The 19,373-nt window shown below is 36.3% G+C and overlaps 3 protein-coding genes across 4 annotated transcripts; 2 read left to right on the top strand and 1 right to left on the bottom strand.

Moving 5' to 3' along the window:
• Nucleotides 1–947: 947 nt before the first annotated feature.
• LOC132179381 (exocyst complex component EXO84A) lies at nt 948–4,637 on the top strand. The gene is made up of 7 exons (XM_059592098.1): nt 948–1,300; nt 1,547–1,644; nt 1,974–3,009; nt 3,142–3,636; nt 3,753–3,941; nt 4,043–4,179; nt 4,309–4,637. Exons 1-7 carry the CDS (start codon nt 1,124–1,126, stop codon nt 4,460–4,462), a joined length of 2,286 nt encoding a protein of 761 aa, XP_059448081.1. The 5' UTR covers nt 948–1,123; the 3' UTR covers nt 4,463–4,637.
• Nucleotides 4,638–6,334: 1,697 nt separating this feature from the next.
• Nucleotides 6,335–8,714, top strand: LOC132178985 (LRR receptor-like serine/threonine-protein kinase FLS2). Its single transcript, XM_059591585.1, has one exon. It carries the CDS (start codon nt 6,580–6,582, stop codon nt 8,545–8,547), a length of 1,968 nt encoding a protein of 655 aa, XP_059447568.1. The 5' UTR covers nt 6,335–6,579; the 3' UTR covers nt 8,548–8,714.
• A 586-nt stretch (nt 8,715–9,300) lies between these two features.
• Nucleotides 9,301–16,082, bottom strand: LOC132179678 (uncharacterized). Of its 2 annotated transcripts, XM_059592433.1 has the most exons (10): nt 15,940–16,081; nt 15,623–15,834; nt 13,540–13,632; nt 12,938–13,435; nt 12,468–12,603; nt 12,059–12,224; nt 10,466–10,594; nt 9,960–10,154; nt 9,628–9,750; nt 9,301–9,507 (listed from the first exon to the last, which is right to left on the bottom strand). In XM_059592433.1, exons 2-10 carry the CDS (start codon nt 15,804–15,806, stop codon nt 9,400–9,402), a joined length of 1,632 nt encoding a protein of 543 aa, XP_059448416.1. In that variant the 5' UTR covers nt 15,807–15,834; nt 15,940–16,081; the 3' UTR covers nt 9,301–9,399. The 2 variants fall into 2 exon arrangements, with proteins under 2 accessions (XP_059448416.1, XP_059448417.1); XM_059592434.1 differs by having other exon boundaries at nt 13,540–13,623; nt 15,623–16,082.
• Nucleotides 16,083–19,373: the final 3,291 nt, after the last annotated feature.

The following is a 19,373-nucleotide window of genomic DNA, read 5'->3' as shown; positions in this document are numbered from 1 at the left end:
TAGATGAGAGGTCTGCGTATAAATTATACATAGAAGGTGTGCGAATAATACTGCATGTGTTGAAGTCTTTTTATTTGTTTGGTAATCTACTGTTTTTGTATTTGTACGTCAAAAAAAATGTTTGATGAGTATATTTTTCGTAAGTTGTCCGGTTACTTTTGCTATTTAGGGAATTTGAAAAATGATATATTGTCATTTCTTGTATCAAGCTTCAAAAATGTGGAAATACATATATATTGCTCGATCAAGTATATGAAAATAAATGAATAAAGATCTAGAAGAAATTTTTCAGAAGAGAAAATCACGTGTTATGTTATTATTGGCCATTGGATATGATGCGGATTATATTGATATGGAGTAATACTAAAAATTCAATAGTGATAAAAAAAAATGAGGTGCCTTTTAAAATTACAATTTGATCAAAATTCAATAGTGATCAATTACAAGCTCAATGATGATTTTAAAAGTCACATTATTTTTGGAGTGACACAAGAATAACTTGATTGGCTACATAAACGAGTACTGGTATTGAGACATGAGAATAAGATTATATAGATCAACTCTAACTCGACTTATTTAATTAAACGGGTCGGATCTCTCAACCTTATAATCTACTAATTTTGTGTTAGATTTGTGTCGGGTTTGTGGGCATGTGTCAAAAATTGCAAGCCTCTATATTGTGTGTTGGGTTTGGGTTGTGTCGATGCATGGGTATAAGACTATCTATCATATCAACCATAATCCGATTATTTAATTAAGTGGGTCAGACCTTTCATATACATTATTAATTATTTTTTTCATATATATATATTTTAAAAAATAGTTATATTTTCATATTGGTTAAATTACATAAAGAGGGTTTGCAAATAAAGTTTTCCTATAATAATTATAGGGACCTGTAAAACGACCAAGCGAGTTGTACGTGTTTGTAGTGGCTGCTCATCATGTTTGCCGCTTCTGACTCCGATAACAAGATACCCTTCATCTCCTCGATGCAATCAATTGTATTATCTCACAAATGAAATCAGATTGCAATTGTTTTGTTTGTTTAATTTCTTTTTCTCTGGATTTTCGTTTAATTTGATGAAAACTCTCATATTCTGGGCTTAATCTTAGAGAAAGAATGGACTCCTCCACACTCTCATCCCTTTCTGTAGGGTCATTTTCATCAAGCAGTATAGGAGACTCGGCAGACCTCGAGGCAAATTTGCCACTCAACGATAGGCTTAAGGTCTTCAAGACCTCTCATTTCGACCCCAATGCCTACGTCACCTCCAAATGCCAGACCATGAATGAAAAGGTTCCTCCGGCCATCTCTCTCCGATCCCTTTCTAAATATATGGATTCATATTCAATATATATATGGTTGAATTTGCTAGAATACTGATGAACTTTCATATACAATATATGACACTAGGTGTTTGATATTTTGTATTCATTAAAAAGAAAAAAAAAAGAAGACGATTGTTAATGAATATAGAGTTGTAATGTGGAGAATTGTTGTGCGAAAGCACACAAGGTTAACTGTTTCGTCCATGGCTGACAGGAGATAAGGCACTTGTGCTCTTACCTTGTTGATCTGAAGAAGGCATCTGCTGAGGAAATGCGTAAAAGTGTTTATGCTAATTATGCAGCCTTCATCCGGTGAGCGTCATTCTTCTAACTTCTAAGTATTTTAAACGAGTTTCAAAGTGATCTCCACATGTCTCAGCTATGGCATATAAGAGAAACTCACATCTCTCAGAACATTTTACGATCTTCTTAAGTGCCTCCCAAAATTCAACATAGGAGTTTCCAAGCAATGTTATGAAATATTTAGCTATCTTGGCATTTCAGTTCCTAGAAAGATCTCTCTACGTTTCAAAAAGCATGCATCTGTTTTTTTTTTTTTTTTTTCAATAATAAATCATGATTTCTAATTTAAGTGTCCACATTCATTATTTGTGAACCATCTGTGTTGATTTCATTGGCAGCACATCAAAAGAGATTTCAAATCTTGAGGGTCAGCTTCTCTCGATGAGGAATCTTCTATCCACTCAGGCTGCTCTAGTTCATCGTTTAGTTGAAGGAGTTTGCATTGATTCCCTGCCCACTGGTCCTGAAGATTCAGCTGCAGAGAACATATTGTCCGAAAATAAGGAACTTTCCACAATAGAAAATTGGTTAGTAGAATTTCTGGACACCTTTGAAGTTCTATTGGCTGAGAGAAGAGTGGATGAAGCTTTGGCAGCCTTGGATGAAGGAGAAAGTAAAGTAGAAGAAGCTAATGAGAGGCAAACATTGAGCCAGACCGCTCTCTTATCGCTCCAGACAGCCATCTCCGAACAGAGACAAAATCTAGCTGATCAGCTTGCAGAGATCACCCGCCAGCCTTCTACTCGTGGTGTTGAGATTCGTTCAGCAGTTCTAGCTCTGAAAAAACTAGGGGATGGTCCACGCGCCCACGCGTTGCTACTTAATTCTCACCACCAGAAATTGCAGTTTAATATGCAGAGTCATCGCCCATTGAATGCTTCATCTGGAGCAGCATATACGGCTACACTCTCCCAGCTTGTCTTTTCCACCATTGCACAAGCAGCAAGCGACTCACTGTCAATTTTTGGTGAGGAGCCTGCATATGCTTCTGAGCTTGTTACTTGGGCTGTAAGACAAACTGAAACTTTTGCTATTCTCCTTAAGAGGCATGTTCTAGCCTTCTCAGCAGCTGCCGGGGGCTTAAGAGTTGCTGCCGAGTGTGTTCATATATGCTTGGGTCACTGCTCCTTGCTGGAAGCTCGTGGATTGGCCCTTTCACCTGTCCTATTGAGACTCTTTAGGCCCTGCATTGAACAGGCGTTAAATGCCAGTTTGAAAAGAATTGAACAGAGCAGTGCTGCACTAGCCGCTGCAGATGATTGGTTGCTTGCTTATCCGGTAGCAGGTACACGTCCGGGTTCAACAACATCTCTTAGTAGTATATCCCAGCCAAAAGTTTCAACCAGTGCCCACAGATTCAATTCAATGGTTCAGGTGATTAGTGTTAATTTTTTTTTTTTTTTTTTTTTTGACTTACTGAATTTTGGTTATAATGTGGGATGAATCATCTGCCGAGCTCCAATATTTTCTTTTTCATTATATATGCACCATACCGGAATCATGCAGGAATTTCTTGAGAATGTGGGACCCCTTGAGAGCCTGCAGTTGGATGGTTCCACATTGGAAGGTGTTTTACAAGTGTTCAACTCCTATGTGAACTTGTTGATAAATGCATTACCAAGTTCAATGGACAATGATGAGGAGAATCAGGAAATTTATGGGAACAAAATTGTTAGGATGGCAGAGACTGAAGCCCAACAGATAGCTTTGCTAGCTAATGCATCATTGTTAGCAGATGAGCTGCTCCCACGTTCTGCCATGAAGCTTTTGCCCCTGCAGCAGACTAGAGGTTCAGACAGGCAGAGCCGTCTGCCGGAGCAAAGGGAATGGAAGAGACGGCTTCAACGCTCAGTTGAGTCCCTGCGAGATAGCTTCTGCAGACATCATGCTCTGGAGCTAATCTTCACAGAAGATGGCGACACTAATGTCAATGCACAAATGTACATAAGTATGGACGGTAATGCAGATGAACCTGAATGGTTTCCATCTCCAATTTTTCAGGTAGTTTTCTTTCTGAAGTTCAATTTATATTGTGTTAGGTGGAAATGGCTTTTTCTCACAACATATGCCCTGGCCTAGATGCCTTCTATTCATCAAGATCCTATATCTCCTTTCAGGTGCTTTTTACAAAACTCACGCAGATAGCCGGCATTGCAACAGAAATGTTTGTGGGTAGGGAAAGATTTGCAACCGTTCTATTAATGAGACTCACAGAGGCTGTGATCCTGTGGCTTTCTGAAGACCAAACCTTTTGGGAAGATATAGAGAAAGGGCCAAACCCTTTAGGCCCTCTTGGCCTTCAGCAGGTACATTTTCACAACTCCCTCTCCCCCACCAAAGAGAAACAATCCTTCCTTCCTTACCATCTCTCACGTGTTAAAAATGATATATTTTGGTTTCTGCGCAGTTCTATTTGGATATGGAGTTTGTGATACTCTTTTCATCCCAAGGCCGTTACTTGTCTCGGAATCTGCATCAAGTTATCAAGAACATCATAGCTAGAGCTATAGATGCAGTTTCTGTTACTGGATTGGATCCTTACAGGTACATTTAGACAATGGGAATCCTCTTGTTTGATTGATTGAGGCCTTATGAGCAGCAGCCTGCTTATCTTATAAACCATTATATATGCAAAAACGTCACAAGTACTTAATCATCTGTCTTTGCATGCAGCACATTGCCAGAGGATGACTGGTTTGCTGAGGTTGCTCAAATAGCAATAAAAGTGTTGACCGGGAAAGCCAACTTTGGTAGTGTGGATACCAGCCCCACAGCATCTATATCAGCAAAGTCTATATCATCAGTCTTATCTCATGGTAGTAACTAGAGGATATGTGTATTATGAATAAAAAGAAGCTGCTCTCTGTCATTCATTTCTGCCATGCAATTGATTACTCATCAGCTGTCTATGATCTCTCAAACTTTCCTATAAACTCTACTGGCAATGCATGTGATAGCTTGCTAGGCCTAAATAGAACCCAAACCCATTTTTTCTTACTTTCTGTGGGGTAATGTGGGGTTCTCATTTCATAATTAAAAAAAGAAGTGGAAAAAGAATCCCAATTATTGCATACGCTGATCATGTTGTCTGTTGCCCGGCTGCTAAAATCATCACAACCAAGCCCTTGCTTCTGAATTTCTATTCAATGCGAGTACTGCCTATTCAGCTATTCTCTCCAATAATTCAAGTGATATGCATGGATATTTATTGCTCGAAAACTATGGAATCTCACATGTACTACTTTACTAAGAAAACCCATAAAATTATATGCATAATAATGCTTGAATAAATTTTTTTTGATTTCTCCTGGTAGCATCCAATGCTAAATAACATAGAATATTTTGATCCTTTTCTTGTTTAAAATAGCGGATTAGGTTAAAATTTGACTCCAATCTTATCAAGAAAGAAAAAAGAAAAAAAAGAAAAAACTAAAATTTTAAAAAGTTCGAATTGACCCTTGAACTACTTAGTCTATTCACTTTGTCCTTCAAATTCTATAAAAATACAATAATTATTAGATTATAAAAAATAAAAATAAAAAAATGGTAAAATCCACTTAACCCTCTCAAACTACAACTCTAATGACAATCTACTCCCCAAACTATCAATTACGATAATTTACCCCCCAAACTATCAAAACAATGACAATATATCCCCCAATACTAGCAAAATAACGAAATTACTCATATAGAATTTTCAATAAGACAAAAATAATCTTAAAATTTGAAAAAATTAAATTATATTTTAGTATTTTGTTTTTATTTAAGGGTAATTTCGTCATTTTGTTAAAATTTGGGGTACATTGTCATTGTTTTGATAGTTTAGGAGATAAATTATCGCAATTGATAGTTTGGAAAGTAGATTGTTATTGCGGTGGTAGTTTAAGGGGGTTAAGTAGATTTTACCTTAAAAATAAAATAAAAAAATAAAAAAATAAAAACTTAGCTCCGGCCACGGAGGCCCACGGCCAAGGGTCCTATGGCTATGTTTGGCAAAGGGCCAGACTAGACCGAACCCAAAAACTCAAAAAAAAATTCTCAAAATTAATCATAACATTCTTACTTTTTACATCACATCAATCATTTTTTTTTATTATTCAAATAAAAAAATCACTACAAAAGAAATTTTTTTCACTTTTTTATACAAAACATTATTACCTTTTTTTCTCATATCAATCAAATTTGTTATAATACCGTTCAACTTTTTTTTTTCTTTTTTTTTTCTTTTTTTCTTTCATTTTATTTCCAAAACACAGCCAATGTGCATGGAAAGTGTGTGCTTTGGCAGCTTAAACAACGCTGACAGCCGTGATCCTTCTTGAAATTCAAAAGATTAATAGATCAGGCCTGTCGTTGGTGCATCAACGACAACAGGAAGCCTCCTCGGGTGTCTGAGGATGGATGTTGTATAATATTCCTATTTCCTACAGCAACGTGGGAGTCGTCAAACTGGGTTTTGAGGGAGAATTATCTAATGTGCTCCGCGACTAGACTGCATCCTATAAATTAGTATCAGATCACCACGTGATTTTGCTTTTGAATTTTGTATTTCATTAGCTGGCATGCTGTCAGTGGGCTGATTTTTAGACGTAAGCAATAGAACCTTTATATTGCACGTGCTGCATCACCCCTCTTGAGCTTCTTGGGAAAGGCGCTTTGGATCCTCTCAAAACTACAGTCAATCCAAGAATTAGTTTAATCATTTTGAAACTATTGGGGGAAGAGATTTCTGCCATTTCTCTACCCACAAACTAAGGACAAAATGATTTAGACACAAATATGCTTTTCAGCAATTCAAACTGTAAAGGAAAAAAGAAGACAAAAAAGAAGAAAAGCAACAGATAGATTTTGGACCAACTGTTGTTCTCTTTCTCTGCTTTAGTCCCTAAACTGGTCGTCAAGCTTCCAAATTCAACTCATTTTTCTTAACCCAGTTGAAATCAGATGAATACCCATGAGAATTTTTTGAAAAGAATGTCTTCGCAGCTGATATGGGTTGTTGTTGTTGTGTTCATTATCACAACACTTGTAGAGGGAAACAGAGGTTTTGGTGAAGGATGCAGCCCCGGTGACCTGAGAGGTCTAGCCAGTTTCAAGGATGGTATTCAAATTGACACATCCGGCCGGCTGGCGAAGTGGGTCGGCCATAGCTGCTGCAAGTGGGAAGGCATTGTCTGTGACAATACAACCGGAAGGGTGGCGGAAATCCGCCTTCCAGGATTCATTTCCACAGAGGAATTCTTATTCCAGTCCCAGATGAAAGGCCGGTTATCTCACTCGATTACACTTCTCACCTCACTTGAAGTCATTGATCTTGGTGGGCTAACTGGTCTTGCCGGAAATATCCCGCCGGAGATTGGGTACCGCCTCCCGAAGCTCCGAAAGCTCTACCTCTTTGGCAACAATCTAACCGGTGCTGTACCAGAAAGCATTGGTAAGCTGTCAGAACTTGAAGAACTTGCTCTGCATGAAAATAGATTATCTGGGTCGCTCCCTCCAAGTCTTGGAAGGCTCAGAAATCTGAAACTACTGCATCTATATTCAAACCAATTCTCTGGTATTATACCTGATTCATTTACAAATATGAGAAATTTGATTCATTTAGATCTTCACAGCAATTCCCTGACTGGTCAAATCCCAGACAGAATTGGTCAGTTGCAGGCTTTGGAAGAGCTCGATCTTTCAAACAATTCCTTAAGTGGGAAAATTCCTCGGTCACTAACTAATTTAACCGCCATTTCAGTTTTGTACTTAGACACCAACCATCTTGAGGGAGCAATCCAATTTCCATCAATTTCAGGTCAGATGCCTTCTCTTGCCTTTCTAAGGCTTCAAAACAACCGCCTTACTGGAAGGATACCACTCAGCTTTGGATATCTGGTATCCCTCCAAAGAGTCTCTCTAGCAAACAACCACCTTTTCGGTCCAGTTCCCTCTACTTTGGGGAACTCAATAGCTTTGACAGAGCTATATCTTGATGGCAACCGGTTATCTGGCAGGATACCAAAATCAATCGGTCAGCTTTCTGGGCTTATTGTCTTGCGCATTTCTCATAATTGGATCCTGGGGCCATTGCCTCAAGAGATGTCATCCCTCCAAAATCTTCAAATGCTTGATCTTTCATTCAACCGTTTGAACCTCTCCACTATCCCACAGTGGCTGGCAGAATTGCCATCTCTTTCTCGGATCTTCTTGGCGGGTTGTGGAATCCAAGGAAAAATTCCGGCGTTCCTGCGAACGACTCCAAATCCGATACAGGAGCTGGACTTATCAGCTAACCATCTCACTGGAAGCATTCCAGAATGGCTTGGAAGCCTCACTCAGCTCTACTCATTAAACCTCTCTAAGAACTCACTTGTGTCAAATATCCCTGACTCAGTTACAAGCTTGCATGATTTGGGTGTGCTTGATCTCCATTCAAACAAGTTAACAGGCACCATAAATCAGGTTTTCCAGATAGGACACAGGTTTTCTGATGGATCACTAACATACATTGATCTTTCTGATAACAGCTTCTCAGGTGGAATTGAGCAAATCAGTATTGGATCACAAATTGGGATTCAGTTTCTTAATGTATCACAAAACTTTTTGGAAGGCAGACTACCAACTAGCATGGGGAGATTGAAATTAATGAGAAGTTTGGATTTGAGCTACAATAAGTTAGGCTTCAACTTGCCAGGGGCTCTAGGAAATCTAAGCTTGTTAGAAACGCTGAAGCTGCAGAAAAACCACTTCTCTGGTAATATACCAAATGGGTTTTTGAAGTTGAGAAAGCTCAAGGAATTGAACTTATCACATAATCTATTGGTGGGGGAAATTCCTCTGGGTAAACCTCTAAGTGACTTTCCGGAGAGTGCCTATTCTGGAAACAAAGGATTATGTGGGAAGCCTCTTACTCCTTGTAAGCTCTGAGGTTTGATTATAATTCTTAAATATGTGATTGTTTCTCCGACTGATTCTAGGCTTCTAGCTATACTCTTTTCATTTTATAATTTATTTGGAAATTTTCGTTCATTCTATACATGGGCAAGGATGCAGGACAAATGTGTATCATAACAGTGCATCAGGGAAGAGAAATATTTTTGCACTTCTAATATTACATTTCCCCCTTTTCATGTGCCAAAGACCACAAAGAACATTTATTTAATTTGAGAATCATCATAAAATAATGGCAAAACATAACTAAGGATATGATAGGCGTACTTATGCCTTTTAATCCTATATGTGTGTTGTATAGGCTCAAACTCCCATTCAACAAGTAAAATTTAACGCGTAAAATATTTAATTGATATGAGAGGTAAATTGTGAAGTCAGAATTCAAACTCATGATCTCTATCTCTGATTCTGTGTTAAATAACTACTTATCTCAAAAGCTTAAGCGAATAAATTTTTTTTTTAAAACATTTAATTTATATTCTTACATTCCAATAAACCTGTCGTTTGTGCTTCTCAGGCTCGTCGCTATATTGTTTGGAAATGATATGGCTAGTTTCTTGAATTATATCAACCCTTAATTTCTCATAAGAAGGAAAAAAAAATGGTGACATAGCTACAATCACCACATAGATCCAGCTACTCTTTCTATGTCTCCCATTTATTTTGCAAAAATTGGGCATAGGCTTCTGATTCATGTTGCTGCCTTTAATTATTGGAGATGAGGAGAGATAATACAAGTGCACAAGAAACGCAACAGGAATTTCTTTGAAATTAGCCTTCATTAATTATTAACTATATCCTCACATTGTTTTAGCAATTGTAGTAATTTCAAAGGGGTTCTTGACTAAACCCCAGTTGATGGTATTTCGTGTAGTCAATTCCATTTAGCCGTACACAACACAATATCTGCTCTGGCAACTCTTCAGCTTTGTTGGCCTGTTTTAGAATCAATAGAGAAAGCATAGATGAATAAGGCTTTTACAAAGCCAGCATCCATGGAAGAAAAATCCATGATAAAGAGGAAAAACAAAAAACAAAAACAGAAACAAAACTTGCCTGAATTGTGAGGCCAACATCCAAGATGCAGAGCTTTAGTCTGTCTAGGAATGCTTCAAACCCTTTCCTTGAGATATAGCTGAATCTGTGCATATCCAAATCAATCTCCCAGTAATTGTCTCCCTATAAACAATAGGTAAACACTGTCAGTATTCTTAGTCTTTTGTCATCCAATGTTGTTTGGATTTTCTCGAATAGGTTTTCAAGGAAAACTTCGCCACAGAAAATAAATAGAATATTTTAAGGTCTTGTATTGAAGAGCAAAGACTGGCATAACTCGCACATTGGACTCATTTCAATTACTACGTAAAACATGATGGATGCAAACTTACCAAGTAGAACGAGTGTTGAGGTCGTGAAAGAACAGGTTTTTCATTATAAGCCTGCATAAGCTTCCGCTCTGGTGCACTCAAATGAAGATCTTCCACATTTACAACACGGCCCAATATCTTCAGCCTTTCCCGAAAGGGTGCAATTGTATCTACAGGAAAACCTTTGACCTTTTCAACTTCGTCGTCTATTATCCTCTGTTCGAAATCATAGATAATCAGAAAGAATCGAAAATTACTTCCGATTTTCATTATAAGTTCTTAACATCTTATCAAACACAAAACAGAGAAGATATGCTGTCTGACAGAAAAGCAACACAAGAAAATTGCAATGTGCCTTAAATTAACAGTCTACAATATGAAAATTGAGAACATCACTCTATAAGAAGAGTGCATGGGTGTGAAAATGATAGAGCTTATCTTATCATTATAAGAAGCAATAAGACTACAGTGCAAAGTTACTACTGCTCCAATTTTTTATTGTTTACATAACATTTGCTCCATCTTACTCTGATACTTTCTTGAAAACTGGCTGGAAGCTCCTTAGAGTAACTTTCAGAAAGCTTAAAGTACAAAACAAAACTCATTCCTTCTCCATCAGCTTCACCTTGAAAAAGTGCGGTAGGGTACAATGGAATCTGTAAAATCCACAAGGGCAAGTATCAGAATACATGAAAAGACCAAATAAGAAACTAAAAAAAGAAAATCTTCTTCTCAAGCAAATATACAGTTAGAAACTTCAACCAATATTTAAAAGGTTTGAAACACTCTTGCCTGGATGAGGCTTTTCCTGGGGAGAGTTTCTGTGATACAAAGTACTTCATGATTTACATGGATAATTTGAAATGCTATGCAGCCAAGAAACATGATGTAAATAAAAAGAGCTGAACTGATCCGAGAATGTTGAGAAGCAATGAAAACAAACAGAAACTTGGAGAGTGAATTCCCCCCCCCCAAAAAAAAAAAGTTAGGAAAAAAAGATAAATAGACTGTCAGGTTTGGTTTGCTCGTGCAACAAAACTATGAATTTGCACCAATAAGAATTAGAGAAGAGACTCAGGTTAATGACACTACGAGGACAAGGGAAAGGGACCAATAAAAAAGAAGTCCTTCCAATCTTTTAAGAGAGAAAAAGTGAAAGAGACGAAGAGAGAGTAAGACTCGTCACATTACAGATCTTCACGAGACTAAAATGGCTTTAGAGCACCAAGAAAAAAGAAGTCCTTCCAATCTTTTAAGAGTGAAAAAGTGAAAGAGACAAATAGAGAGTAAGACTCATCACATTACAGATCTTTACGAGACTAAAACGGCTTTTATTAACAGGTCAAATAGTCGGTTTAGGGCTTTGTCGAATCAAGTTGTTATCTTTCAAATGAATTAATTAGTAGAAAGCAAGCTTATGTTAATTTCATTAATGAACTGGAGGGATCTATATTAACTACCCACCCCAATTTTTTTTTTCAAAAAAAAAAAAAAAAAACTAATAAAATGAAAGAGGTCACTTTTAAAAAAAAAAAAAAAAAAAAAATTGCAAAGCTGGCAACTTTAGAAACTAAAATATGTCCTCAAGGAGTAGTTCAATCGGCTGTGGACCACGCCTCATGAAGCGGAGGTCACAAGTTCGAATCCCCTCAAAAAAAAAAAAAAAACTAAAATATAAACATTAAGCTTCCAAGAGAGGGAAAAAAATTAATAAAACAAGCAAGATGTATTTTCTGTAGGCCACCATGGGCCTTGCAGTGGATGGGGTCTAAGGCTGGAATACTGCTTAGCAGAAAGAGGGGAAGAGTTTAAAAATTGTTCTGCAAGTCTGCAATTGTGAAATTGTTTTTAAGAAATTTAAAATTCTTAATTTTTTTTCAACAATTTTCAACCAAAATTGAAAACAAATAATCAGGTCATCTGATTCTTGAAAACGCAAGCCAGACTGCCAGCAAAGTGAAAAAACTGGGGAAGGTTATATCCACAACAGGGATCAAGAGTCCCAGGAGCTTAACAATATCTTCACCCTCTAAGCCTCTAATGGCTAATAAGAATAGAAAGAGACATGCTGGCTTCCTCACACAAAACAGAGAGCCATAAAAAACAGAAAGAATGTATACCTGGACATTTACAACAAGGATAGGTGGTGGGAAGGTTCCAGAAGAATTAATAACAGGGAGTTCCACTAAACGAGCTATATGATCTATTTTCCTCTGAGATAAGAAAACATCAACACCAAAGGGATAATATGCAGCATAATCGGAAGCAGCATCCTTCTTCTTGTCCCTGCCACGCAAAAGACCAAATTCTAAGTGAATGGTTGAATATGAAGAGAGCTCCATTAGTAAAAGATCCAACTAATATAAGTCCCATTGCAAGGCTATATGAACTTTACATGTAAGTGCATGCTTGAGTTAGTACAATCAGTATTTTGATATGTAGACATATGTATGCAATTAGGCATATGTATACACATGCATGTATTTGTCCACATACTTAAATATATGAAGCAGTTAATCAGAGTCTTACCTAAAATAATTCACCCCCCGAACTTTGAAAATTTTTGGCTCAATATTTGACCAAGAATCAAGCATTTTCTTGTCTATTGGGCAAAACGGTACCTGGGAACCTGCTATTGGTCTTTGCAGAAGCATTTTTGAGGACACTGAAATCATACGCAGAAATAACTAGTGATTAGTCGCACATATTTGTACTTCTTTCTAAAGGGCGCAAAATGCTACAGATGTTTGTGTTGTGTGTGTGTGTGTGCGTGCATGTATTTATGCATGTATAAATAAACACTACCGTATCAATAAGATTTATTTATAGAAAGATAGATTTGGAATAACAAATCTATTTAATAAAACAAAATTGTAAAAGCAACTATGATAAACTGCACTCTATATATGATCTCCCAATGTAAAGACGAATTTTCTGTGGCTTCTATTTTGCATCCAAATGAAATTAATATGTCAAAACTTGAAACTCTCGATACTCACATAGAACGCCATTAGCATTCGCTTCTCTCCATCTGAAGGAAAGTTTTGAGGTAGTCTTTCTTCTTGAACTTGGGGGACAAGGGCTAGATGATCTTCTCTTTTCAACAGCAGGAACAGTGGATGGAAGACAAGGTAAACAATTGCTTGGAAGAATCCCACAGTTATCTAAAATTCCTTCCCCCTTGCCAAGACTTCCATCAGCAGACGAGGAGATTTCGTCAAGGTACACAGGTTGGTTTGCATCATTTAGAGGTCCATCACATCTGGGTTGTGAATCAAAATCATCGGAATTTGTCAAGACCAGAAAATTTTGTGTTTTAGAAACCTCACAAACAGAGTTGCGTTCAGAACTCCCAGTTGACAAACGCCCTGGTTTCTGGATATGACTAGTGGAAGAAGCATGATGGTTATTGACATTACAGTCTCCATGATTGACATCTCTCAGAGATGAAATACTTGATCTGGATGTACCTTCAAAGCCACTCAGAGATAACAAGTCTGCAGATATTATAAGAAAAATATAAGCATATCTCATATCTCAGAAAGAGAAGGAAAAGAAACTTCATATGTAACACTGACTTTAAATATCGACAAAAGCATACCATCTGGAACACTTTGGTAATCTTCATCACAGTCAGACTCTAATATTGCTACTGGATCAAACCATGCATCTTCAAAACTTCCTGCTGATGTCACTACATTGAACAGAATCAGGGGAATGGTATAAGAAAAATTGCAGCTAAATGTAAATGGACAATGAGATACATAATAACATAACATAGCAAATCTTATGTTGGTAAAAATGGAAAAAGTTTCAGAACAGAGAAAACAGAAGAATAAAAAAGCAAATAAACTACAACGAAAATTCCAAATTTACATCATGCATTAAAAGAAAGAAGCCAAAAGTTATTTTCTTCCTGGGAAAGGACAAAAAAAAAAAAAAAGGATTGTCCTCCAATATTTTCCAAGTGGCTGATGAAGTGGATTTGTTGGCGCAGTCAATGACCATTTTATATAGTCTATCAGCTGCAGTTAAACAACTAATAAACAACCACATGCATTAATTATCCATCAAAAGAAAGAAAGAAAGAAAGAAAAAAAAAAAAAAAAAAAATCAAGTTCCATGTCACTCTGGTGTTCATGTAACTATTTTTCAGTAGATCATAAGATAGATTTCTGAAGGACTATAAGTAAAGAATGATCATGATATATATTTCTAAGGGACAATGACCTATCTAAAGAAGTTTAAAAGAAAAAGAAAAAAATTCATGGCAAAGAAAAGTGATTTGATGCTCAGATCCTGAATTGTCATTATCTGTAATTAGATTTAAGCTTCTTCAGTGGCAAAACTTGTGTCATTAATTGCAAATGTTTTTCTTGATGGCTCATTCTTTCCTTTAAAAACTTAATCACAGCAAGCAATGCCAACATGTTAAGTCAATGAGAAGGTCCAATTTTCTAAATTATAATTCTCATGTTACATTCTCACTGCAAAACATTTACATTGTTAGCCGTTTACTTTAGCAAGCCTCCAACATGGACAGCTTTCTTTCTATAAGTAGGAACCAATTTAGGTATTTAGTTAATCAACATTCACTCCTATGACTGTTCTGTCTAAATATACAAAATATCAAAAGTTCATTGGCTACTTCCCCAAAACCATTATAACATTTCAAAAATTCAACGCCACAGTCTCTTAGAAAGGCTAACCACATCGCTTTTTGATCCAAGCATATTCAAATTCAGGCCGAAAAAGCCCGTTGCAAAAGCCATCTCTTACAACAAATATCACATTGCAGGTTTTTTAACTTTTAACCTCTACAAAAGACCATTTCTGGTTCTTCCTTTTGATCCATGGACCCTTAAACCGTATTGCTTTTCATTCAACCACAGTGAACTTCAGATCCAAAAAACCAGTTGGCAAAGCACGAAGCCATATAATATCAAATTATAGGGATTTCATACTTATACCCTATGAAAAGGACAATTGACGGTGCTTTGCACATCAAGAATCTTGGGCAAAGTGATCTATCTTCCAGCTATCAAGAACAATCAAATTCATAAAATTGCCATCCGGATCGACATTCAATTTAAAATTTAGCCTAACCTCCTCCTAATCAACCACATTCTCTTTAAATATCAAATTAAACAGAAATTAAGCAACTAGAATTATCCTCAACTTCTGAGCTTACCGAGAATTTTTGTGTAAAGAAAATGCAGATAGCCAGGTTCATGTTGGCAAGATATATATCAAAACCTCACATAAAGAATATCTTGCTTTGCATAAAGCTGAAGCAAAAGACGCTAACTAAAAATTTACGTGTACTTTACCCCCAGTATCCTATCCTCACACAACGCAACAATTGACCCGCTTTTGCAGAGAAATGACACTTTTTAACCAGACCACCCCCATAACACAAGCGCATTTGATGCTAACAGATTAACTGCCTCACAGCATTTCCAAAACCCGTCCTCCGACAATCCAAAACCTGCCTTCTAATCCAAACCATAAACGCAATCAACAGAAACATTCCAACACCAAAACCCATCAAACAAATCCATCCAAAAACACAAACCCAGAATTAAATTCAACAAAAATAAATAAATAAAATTAATCTCCATCTTTTTCACAATCTCCATTGAAGAACATGCTAATTGGAGAGAGAGAGAGAGAGAGAGAGAGACCTTGGTTGGCGCAGGACCGATCAGATGGTGCGGACCTATCAACCTTGTCCTGTGATCCCTCAGACAACCGAGAAGGCACTCTTCGTCCGAGTCCTGGTCTCCTCCTCTTACGGGTCTTGTTCTTGGACGACCGGCTCAATCTCCCTCCCACGCACCCGTCAGGGGTGGACACGCACGCCCCCATATCTCGCTCTCAGATCAACCACCCACCCCTGCAACCACCACCATTCCCTTCAAGACACAGAAAGAAAGACGAAATCTAGATAGAGAAAGAGAGGGTGAATTTCTAGTGCGAGAGAGAGTTGAGCTCAAGCTACCGCTTGTTGTTGTAAATGCTTTTCTCTAATCTCTTGGGTGCTCCTAGCGAAAAGCAAGTCAATCAAATGGGGGTTGGTGGGGACACCCGGACACGCAGTGACGGCACAGTTGGCTGTTGTTGGGATTGGTGGGACTCGGGGGGGAGGAGGGACTTGTACAAGAAGGGTCCCGTGTGGGAAATGATTTGACACGTGGGTAAAAGATAGTTCAGCGAGCGTGTGGGAGTCTGGCAAGGAGTTCGTGGACTTGGCTTTGGCGTGTGTGCTGGCTGATGCGCTGTTGACGTTTCACACCAATAACCTAAGAAAGATAGAAGTAATTTCTATCTATCTTTCTTTTGTTCGTGGAAACTGTCCAAATGTGTCAGAGCCAAAAGCTGTGGTACAAAACAATTGCGTCGATTACAAGCAGGTCGGCCAAAACTGTGATTCCGAGGTTGAAATTTCCAAATACAAAAATAAAAATAAAAATAAAAACGTTATTATTTGTTGGTTGGTGAATAATTAATGAATGAGACCTAGCCAGCTTGCTTACGTGAAGGAATTCTTACCAAACCCTACCTAATATATATATATTACGTGAAGGAATTAGTTCTTACCCTCAATTTTTTAAAAAATGACGAAATTAACCTTACTAAAATAAAAAAAAATACTAAAATTTAATTTTTTAAAAAAAAATTTTAAGGGTATTTTTGTCTTATTAAAATTTTTATATGGGTAATTTTGTCATTTTGCTGGCATTTGGAATACATTGTCATTGTTTTGATAGTTTTGGTGGTAAATTGTCATTAGGGGGATTGTCTAAGGAGTTTAAGTGGACTTTATTATATATATACAATTAATTCATATATTTTAAAAAATACAAAACAATCAAAATACATTTACAAAAACACCCTTATCTATATTATAAAAAATGGAAACTTCACTGAAGACCCCTGAATTTCTACCCGATTTGATAAACCCTCCTAAACTTCAAAATCTCTCAATTTAATCTCTTGAACTTTCAATTGCTCTCAATTTGGATCCCTCCATCAGATTTTAAACGTTACATGATGTTTATACTCCTGACTTTTGTATAAAATTCCAACTTCCAAATTTTTTTTTTTAAAAAAAATAAAAATAAAAATCATGGATATTTTGGTCTTTTTTGAATTTTTAACGGTTAAAATAGACAGAATGGTCCAAATTGAAAGCAATTAAAAGTTCAGAGGACTAAATTAAGAGATTTTAAAGTTTAGGGAGGGTATTTCAAAACGGGTAAAAATTCGGAGGTCTTCAGTAAAATTTCCCCTTATAAAAAAATAAATAAATTGAATAATCAACGTCTAAATTATAAGTCAATTTGTGTCTCTTTAAAGTTCATCGAAAATCTGTTATTTTGTTATTAAATTCATGCATTTATTTTATTATTGCATAATAAATTAATCAAATAGTTAAAAGAGTTAATTACTCAAATGTAAAATCTAGAGAGGCATGAAATTCGAGTCGTTCCGGCCGGGATTGGGGCTCTTGTAAACTTTCAAAAAAAATTATTGTTCGCTAGTGAAGATGGGGGGTAAACGAACTCGAATCACTTCGTGGCACCCGCCGACATGATTGCCTCGAAGTTCTGCACAAGCTCGTAAATTTTCGGGTCAAACAATTTTGCTTCGCATCTGACCATTTTGTTCGGCCTAGGACTTCGATTCTAGTTGTGAAAGTACAACTTCATCCAATTTGCCCGAAATTTTACAAGCGTGTTCAATGCTTCGAGGCGATCATGTCGGCGGATGGCATTATAAATGATGGAATACTAAAGGGCATTTCGAATACAAGGCAATCATCCAAGATTTCTAAATCCAATAGTAAATATGTCGTCGCATGGTAAGTATATTGTCACGTAATTTAAAATTTTTAAATGAGTGATATTATGTATACCATTAAATATAAGAAATTGTAATTTTAATCATGAAATTAATTATTTTCTAAGAAATGATACATACAACATTTTTTTTTTTTTTTTATCTTACAACTATTTGGCAATTTTGGCGTGATAATCTCAACAAACTTTTTTTCTTTTTTTTAACAATGACTAATCTAAGAATTGGTTGGGATTATCACACAAGTATTGTGAGATATTTATAAGATTAAAAAAAATAAATAAATGCGCTGTATAGTATGACTCATTCTTTCTACTTCACTTGAAATGGATATGATCCTACTCGGAAAAAAAAAATATATATATATATATATATATTAATTTACTAAAAAAAGTAAAGGTAGTTGAGGTACCTATTACTAATTTTAAATTTATTTTTTATTTTTATTGTGATGTGTTTTCATTCATAAGAGCAATATATGTCCCTGCAACTTTGTATTAAATGAATAAATGTTGGATGCCAACTAATCGTGGACTAAATAAAGTAAAAAAAATTGTTGCGTGCGTAGGGTTAGCAAATGCCCTTTCAGTTGAACTGTGGGGGTGAAGAAACTGAAAGTGTTTGAATTTGAAATGACCGAAAACCCAACCGGAGTGGAACTAGACATTTATTAAGTGTTACGGGACAATTTTTGTTTTCTTTTCCAAAAAAAGAAGACTTAAGAGTAATTTACTTTAGAGGGTAATGCCCTTGATGTTTCAAATATGCCAAAAATAATTAGAATATATATAGTAATGATTTATTGGACACCAGTGTGCATAAACCGTGTGCATACCGGTATTATAATATTCTTTTATTTTATTTTTTTACTGTTTAAATATTATTTTAATACTATCTTATAATATTATAACACCGACATACACATTGTTCATATATGCCGGTGCGGAATAAATCATTACATATATTTATATATATATAGGGCAAAGATGAGGACGAAAATTGGTCAAAAGACAAAAAGAGAAAATGATTTTGAAAGAAGAATCCATAATGTTAACATGCAAGTTGGTTGCGAGAGTACAAATCAAGGAATATTGTGAAAGCAATCATAATACTATAAAATCAATCCCGATGTGGAAAACAAAAATGGCATAGATGAGTAAAATAATAGTCATCCCTATTGCCTATTGGCTGTTGCCTATTGCCCTTGCCCACCCGTTTTGTGTTACAAGTCAATTCGCAATAATAGTGACTTTTACTTTTATAACAGTTTTTAGCTTCTGTTTGTTAATTAGTATTTTTTTTTTTTTTTTAAAGGAAAAAAAAAACCCAAAAAAGTACAAAAAGAGAACAATTCAACAAATAAATCCCTCTTTACGCTCAAGATTCGGATCTTATCAGTGTCGTTCCTACTTTGACTACCTTCTGGTGGTTGATTGTGTTATTTGCTGGGGGTATTGATGAATTTGGACTTTTTGAAGTTCTTACACCTATAATTAGGGTTTATAAACCTCATGAGGTTTGTGATCCTTCTTATATTTCTTTGTCTTTAAAACCGTTTTTTGGGGCCCCTTTGAG

The sequence above is a fragment of the Corylus avellana genome, chromosome ca4 (assembly GCF_901000735.1).
Source record: "Corylus avellana chromosome ca4, CavTom2PMs-1.0".
NCBI lineage: Eukaryota > Viridiplantae > Streptophyta > Magnoliopsida > Fagales > Betulaceae > Corylus > Corylus avellana.
Note: the sequence above shows the minus strand (reverse complement) of the source record. Positions and strands in the feature narration are given on the sequence as shown.